General features: G+C 38.1%; 2 protein-coding genes across 3 annotated transcripts in view; one reads left to right on the forward strand and one right to left on the reverse strand.

Moving 5' to 3' along the window:
- LOC137990731 (galactosylceramide sulfotransferase-like) overlaps nucleotides 1-2579 on the reverse strand; it is a 3057-nt gene extending 478 nt beyond the window's left edge. The window contains exons 1-2 of the mRNA XM_068835846.1: nucleotides 2260-2579; nucleotides 1-1348 (exon numbers count right to left, since the gene is read on the reverse strand). The exon at nucleotides 1-1348 is cut by the window's left edge and continues 478 nt beyond it. Of these exons, the coding sequence (XP_068691947.1) occupies nucleotides 10-1348; nucleotides 2260-2378 (1458 nt within the window). The 5' untranslated portion in view covers nucleotides 2379-2579 and the 3' untranslated portion in view covers nucleotides 1-9. The remainder of the gene's footprint in view (nucleotides 1349-2259) is intronic.
- Nucleotides 2580-6058: 3479 nt separating this feature from the next.
- LOC137992965 (uncharacterized) overlaps nucleotides 6059-7500 on the forward strand; it is a 5881-nt gene continuing 4439 nt past the window's right edge. For both annotated transcript variants that reach the window (XM_068838595.1, XM_068838594.1), the window contains exon 1: nucleotides 6059-6938. In XM_068838595.1, coding sequence (XP_068694696.1) covers nucleotides 6303-6938 — 636 coding nt within the window. In that variant the 5' untranslated portion in view covers nucleotides 6059-6302. The remainder of the gene's footprint in view (nucleotides 6939-7500) is intronic.

Consider the following 7500-nt stretch of genomic DNA (forward strand, 5'->3'; position numbering starts at 1 on the left):
TTTATTTCTCTATAGGTTTTTAAGTTCTCCCTTAATGCTTTCCGGTCTCGCCATGATGATAGCTCCATCGGTAGAAGAGATTCCTTCTCCCGATAAGATGGGATCATGTTCCAGATCACCGGCTACTTCCCAATCATTCTTTGGATCGTCCAGATACTCATCAGGTTCCTCGATGTTTTTAAGTCGTTTTGTCATGTTCTCACGAAAGTACTTTACATATGATATTTCATTCTTCATCATGCTTTCGCAAATTTTTTTTTTTTCTGAAGGAATGTTTTTCTTGAGCGAGTAGCCCTTCACATAAACACCAGTGTATGCTTCATCAAGGAAGTTTCCTTTTTTCAGACAAGCTCTCGTCAACGCTTTGTTTTTACGTCTAAATATCTTCAGTTCCCTTTTAAAGCTGGGTCCCTGGGCCTTAACCTTCTTCCAGAACGTTCTGTTAAAGTAATGGTAGAGCATAAAGTCTGCCTTGTTCCAACTTTTTATGTCTTCCCTCACCTCATGGTTCATGAACTTTCTTTTCTGTTTATCTTGCCGCTCGTTCAGTTTGAAGTACAGAATGTCTTTCATATCCCAACAAAGAAGACGTCTGAGGAGCACCAAAGATTCATCAAAGTATTCCATAATCATGACTAGGTCAAATTCTTTGTCTAAAAAATTTAGATACCTCTCTACGGCAGTCCGGTTTTGAAAATATCGAAAATCAAGGCCCAGATCAAAGGACATTGGATTTCTAACTAAGTGAAGAGCCAAAGTCTTCTTTAAAAGTGGTTTGATTTCTTGAAAAGCTGGTGGAAACTTTAAGAAAGTTCCCAATGGGTCGTCTTCGTCTTTGAAGCCCAACGGATTGGCGAAATGCATAAAGTTGAATACGGACTCATATTGGGCAGCAGGGTTCCTGAGAATTGTTATATAGCGACTAGTTTCCTTGGGAAATAAGTAGTTCATTGGTCTTTTATTGAACCTAGCGTGATTGCACAAGATATTTGCTCCAAAGTCAAACAAAGGGGCGGTGTAAGAAAGACGAAATCTTGCTGGCCACAGGAACGTGAACAACTGCGCTTGTCGTGGAAGCACGAAAGTCAAGTTCTTGGAATCACCATAACGGTTTAGAATATTAGTAATTGTGCTTCCACCTGTTTTGTGCGTCTTTAGGAAAAGAACCTTTTCCACTGGTTTGCATCTACTCTTTTCAACTCTTTCATGCCTTGTCTTTTCGATATTGTCTAAATTTAGGTGTCTCCGTGCGATATTTGCAGGTATTTGAATATTGAGCTCACCTCTTCTTGCTTGTTTGGGAAAACTGTCAACTGCGCGGGTGATCGTGGGTCTCATTGAAGTGGCCCTGGTGAAGATAAAGGTCAACTGATCAACATTTTTTGCTTGAAAACGCTTTCTTTTCTCGTCAAACAGGTTTTGAGGGTTGGCTTTGGGCACAATTCAGCTCGAATTTGCTTAAATATGTGGTACAAATTTATCAGTGCTACCAAGTATGCCAATGTAAGGAATATTAACAGTTCTTAGAAAAGAACGAAGAATATAAGGTACACAAAATATTCTTAATATGCAAACAGTCCTTAGCTCTTGGAATATACAGGGGGATATAAATAGACCATTTTACAGTTCTGTGTTCAGTTACCAGGCCTTTGAATAAATGCGAGGGTGAACTTGACCTTGTTTTTTATTCAAACCTCACTGCTTTTCTTATGTAAATAGCAACTCGTTAGTATTACAATAACATGATTTGCCCGAGAACAGCAATGAGGTTTGTACATAGAATGGTTTGCATGAAAACAAGTCAACTCCAGCCTCGCTTTTATTAAAAGGCCTGGTAACTGAGCGCAGAGCTGTGAAATGGTCTTTTGGACACAGAAGAGAGTGTTCAAAGTCTAGGTTGCCTAAGGCAAAAATTCAATCGAGTGCCATACTTGAAAGACTGCAGGCACATTAGCAATGTCCTTTGCTTCCACTGATCAGATCTAAATCTACAGCGTCGTCATCCAATTACAAGGGAGCTTAAGATCTACCACTACGACGTCTACGAAAACGACACCTCGAAATAAAACTCGGAGTGAAAATTATTGGACATGTACCCACTAACAAAGTAGCCAATAATAGCTAATTGAATTGCAATTAAATGGAACCCGAGGGGAACCGGAGAGCTCCCGTAGAGAAATTTTACATTGATTCCATGAGTGCGACAGTAGGTTTGAAAGAAACGGTGATAACATTAGTTGAATAATCCTCTGTACTTACGTCTGGTCTCTTTTGAGGCAATTTGTCGTCCAGAAAAGTGTTTCCCTTCCATAGAAAACGGTACAAAAGAGGGAAAGCAAAACAAGACCTCCAAATACCGTCCTCATGTGAAACGCCATGATTGCTGGGCTTATTGGTTTCTCCACATTTCATGTTTTCTTTCATGTGTCCCTAGACGGTCCCTTCGAGAAGGCCAAGTATTGCTGATTTTGCAAAATTCCCCCGCATTTCTGTGGTCTGGCTGAAAAATTAGCACAGGAGCATTTAAGACTGCGATTATCCTTATGAAAACGAGTTGTTGATTCGAGCTTTTAGAAGTCGGTAATTAATAATTTATAAAATAATTAAATATAACTCCACTTGTCTTTTTCACCTGCGGAGAGAAATAATGGAATGAGTTAAAGGACTAAAATCTCTTGTGGCTTTCATTTTCATATCAGTTAAGCTCTTCAGTCCTTTTATCTCCTGGAAAAGTGGAGAAATTATCAAACACCATTTGTCTTTCTCAATGAGAGAAAACGGAAACGAATGTGAAAAATTACAGCAGGTGGAATGGACCCGAGACTACATGTGACCATATAATGGCGTTTGTTCATTAACAAATATGTGGACTCTCAGGGCTCTCAATATCGCCTTCATATTGTACTAATTGAAACTTATTGGAACTTCATGGGGGCATCCTATTAAATTAAGTACGTGTTCTGCCCTTTTTTTTTTTTACTTCTTTACCGGGTTTTTATCTCCCCCGACTGCATTAATTGTGACTTGTCGTACCTGATGATGAGTAACCACAAGGGATTGGATTTCATAAACCGAACAAATTTAATCAAATTGAGTGAGATAACCAATATGTTACTCGTAAAATTTCGCAAATTATCGTAATTTAATCCGGCCACGCTAAGTAGTCGCGAAGGCTCTGAATATATTTTTGTGTGGCGCGCTTTTACAAGGTCTCCCTGTTTCAAGCTGTGACTTCTTCATGACAGCAAAGCTGGTCTTTTGTATATCCAGAAGTTTGAAACCAGAATCCAGGACTGTTGACATACAAATAGTAGGGATAGAAGGGTACCATTCATATAGAGATCTTGAACAATGACAGAAGTGAGGCCATTTCCTCAAGACGCTGCAACGGGTAGCCCCAGCAAGATGTATGTGTATCTGTACTGTACTATATTATGCGAGGGCAGAAATGTAAGGATTTGTATGGCGAAACGGTTTTTCACTACCCGCCTTACCCAAACCGTTTGAAGATTGCTTAGCGACCCGCGATAAGACTCACGATTGGTCACCATTGTGCCCATTGACCAATGGCAGGTCGCTAAGCGATCTTCTAACGGTTTGGATGACGCGGATGGTGAATAAGCCTTATTCGATGGCTCTCAAAGCAAATGTGCAAATATTTGCAGAGTTTGGTGGCCCTTAATTCCTTCTCAGTGTCCAAGCGGCTCGAATGAAGAAGATGAATGGGTAGCGAAGGTATCGTCCGAGATCTACGTGGAATTTCGCGGAGGCGATCGAAGCCTTGGGAGCGAATTTATTTTTTTTTTTACTTCGGTGATTCCGTTCGGCGGCTTCGTCTCGGTGCCCAACCTTGGGAAAGAATACATAGAAGGAAAGGAAGAGAAACCAAAGACATGAACCACATAAATCGCTCTTAATGGACCCAGAAACCGTACCAGAGACAAAGACACACGAGACTGAAGCAAGGTTAGCTATTTTTTGCTTTGAATCGTAAATATTTTTCTTAATTTTGAAAAAAAAAGCCGTTTTTCCCGTACAAATCCTTACATTTCTACTCTTGCATAATATAATACAGTACAGGCACACCTACCTCGACACTGGGCTCCCTGTGGCGCTAGTAGATTGCATTAAAAAGTTATTCGGTCGGATGAATCTTTTTGAATTCCTGGGTCTTTTGCCACATCCGCTAGAATAGACAGTGGTTTTCATGATAGTGGAAAAGAATGGGAAAAGTTCATAAAACGCTTGTAAATACGGACTCTGTTGCCTGTTGAAATATGCAGATGAATCCGTCTAACTTTTTTTCCAGTCGTTGTCCTATGTCCATGAACTGAAGGATATAAAAAGAATGAAATTGAGTGCAACATGATCAATAGGAAATTTAGGATGTTAAATGTTTTAAGAGAAGAAATGTGAAAAGTAACTAAGTCCAATTTTTGGAAATGCGTAAAATAAGAAGGTTTACATTTTTCGTAACTCATGCATCAGTGGCAACTCGCCAGACTGAAGCGAGGGGTTTCCAAATACGTAGGCCAGTACTTGATCGAGGTCCTGCTCGTCGGATCTGCGCGCGGTAGCCGTGAATACCGTTGGTCTGAAGGACACACGAGCAGATGGACGACAAGCCGAGGCATAATTGAATAAGTTATCAACCTCTTGACGAGATATATCCAAACTTGAAGCTTACGATCATCGAAGAAAGTTCTCTTAGAGGTACCTGAAGAAATAACCGTTCCATATGTGGACAGATATCTTTTTCATATGCTGCTCCACATTTCAAATATGAAACTCGCTTCCTGAACTAAAAATGCTACTTCTGTCGACTCATTTAAATCTTTACTAAAGACATTCTTGTTTTCTTGATGAATTTCTACATTGCTATTAATTTTACCTATTTTTCCTATTATTTATATTTTAAAAGCTTTTTCCCATGAGGGTCTGCCTTTGATATGGTTATCCGAATTTTTTCGAGCACTCAAATTAATGAAGGCAGTCGCACACGGTCGTATAAATACACATTATAGATAGACTGGACAATTTGTGTAGGTTATTGAACTTGTTGTAAGGAACATTGAGACATCCGTTTATAATAAGGGAATAACATGAATTTTTGAGGGAATATTGCGCGAGGGCCGCAGATGACACTACAAGGGCGCAAATAAACAATATTCATGAAAAAAGTCATGTCATTATCATTATTATCAATAAACAAGGCCAAATGATATCAAGAATTCGAGTTTTTATAATACAAGCTAAGTGAATAACGAATTCAAAGTCACTTCAAATCATCATGTAAGTGTTGATTGAACAAGTTATTAAAGAATCAACTCAGTCCAGTGAACTTATTTAAAATTACTGAAAAAATGCGTAAAATCGTCTACAAATAATAGGCATATCACAAAGTTGAGGCAAGAACCAATCAACTGTAGGGCTGATATGCATTAGCAGCCCGCTGTCAGTCTTTTGCGGCCCGCTGAGCGTGTGTTTTGAAGAGGCCTATTTTCTATTTGGCCGCGTATATTGATAATAATGCGCTTTTAAGAAGCTTTTACTATTATTATTATTATTATTATTATTATTATTATTATTATTATTATTATTATTATTACTATTATTGTTATTATTATTATTATTATTATTTTATTATTATTATTATTATTATTACTATTATTATTATTAGCATTATTATTAGTATTATCATTATTATTATTATTATTATTATTATTATTATTATTATTATTATTATTGCTTGGACGAGTTATAAGTGATTATTATCAACGTTAATATTAATAGCAGACCCATTAGTTCGCCACTTTTGTTTAAAAAACCCCTTCATTTTTGTCCTAATTATATCCTTTAAACCATCTGGTCCAGCAAAACCACTGATATCATTGAGGAGTACTTATGTAGAGACAAATCCAAGAGGTTATTTAGACATTGGTTCAGCATAATGTTTTGCCATGATCATTGATTACAGTCAGGCGAAATTCGGAACGTCAACGAGGAAACATTAAAATTGACATCCCCGTCATGTTTATTTTGGAATTTAAAGGATAGGTCCACAAAATGCAAATCAGTTGAGTTTTGTTTTATAACCAAAGAGAGGAAATGGTTATAATGTTTTTCCTCTTTGTAGCCGCGAACAGCTGCTAGTCTTGGGACTCCTCCAGTGAGTTCAATCGTTGTCATTACCGGCGTAATTATATTTTTGGGGATATTCATTTTCTGCTTGGTACAAAATCAAGGGAAGCACCGACGGTGTATTTACTTCTTCAAAAAGCGGTTAAATTTACAATGAAAACATGTTTCTTTCTAGAAGGCATATCATGCACTTGATAATGCTGTTGGTAGGTTACTTCGGGATATATTACGGTTCAACGAATGCCGAAGTTAGGGGAACTCCGATAATATCGACTGTGATGGCAAGGTTATTACAATCTACTTCCAGTCAAATTACAAATGCCAGCTACCCCAAGTCAAAAGACGAAGCAAAATTAGATGGAAGTTTCGTCTCGCATGCGACTTCGAAGTCTTCTTCGCTGAATCCAATTTTGCCGACGTGGAGCCTTCGAGTGGAAAGTATTTCTTTAGAAAGCTCAAGTCTGTCAAGGGCAATTATAGCATATCGCACTCCATGCGCTAAACTAGTCCAACCAGTCACTTTGCGCACCAGATCATCCACAACTCGCGCAGCTGTAGCTTTTAATCTAACGGTTTCTCCTCCTCCCTCTAAAGAGCATCTGAATGGCCCAACTGAGCTTGGTCAAACGACTTTAACTTCACAGCATTTTTCAGGCAGTTTGCGACTGAATTCCACAGCCTATGTTCACAAGCATGCAGATGTTGATGTTGATGATAAGGGGTATGGAGTGACAAAGAAGAACAGACATGAATCTAGCGACTCCTATGTTACTCGATGGGTTGATTTCTACCTCAATGTAAGTAATAGGGAAAAAAGGTATATGTATTATAATGACAGTTCTTTTAATTTCTATGTTGTGATTTATGGCTAAACTTTACCGCGTTTAAAGAATATTCGAAAATCATGTTAACCATGTTTTGCGGAAATCAAACGCTCTCTGGCAAGCAAAAACAACTATAGAGACATCAGTTCAACTTATTTTGAATAACGATAGATGTATAGTTTTGGGCTCAAATCAACAACTTCTATCCAAAAGGCTTTTTTTTTAAGCCTACTGAAAGGCTTCCGGATAAGATTTGGATACTTTTCGTTCTTTTATGTAAATACAGCCATAGTGGGAAACAGCGAAGAAAAACATGATTATTCAAATCAGATGCCCTAGCAATGCCTTCGCTGAAGGACATTAAATCAAATAGTTACAATTGTATTTATTCAAAATCTGTCTTTCCTTTCTGTGAGTGAAGTACCAAAATAGTCTAATTTCCGAGTCTCATACATTTTAAATTGTTTTCGCCGGAACACGGTGATTGTGAAAGATTAGGTTCATAGGAAAAAAAACAATGATTAATCAGGTTGAA

This window comes from Montipora foliosa, chromosome 2 (genome assembly GCF_036669935.1).
Source record: "Montipora foliosa isolate CH-2021 chromosome 2, ASM3666993v2, whole genome shotgun sequence".
In the NCBI taxonomy this organism is placed as follows: Eukaryota; Metazoa; Cnidaria; class Anthozoa; order Scleractinia; family Acroporidae; genus Montipora; species Montipora foliosa.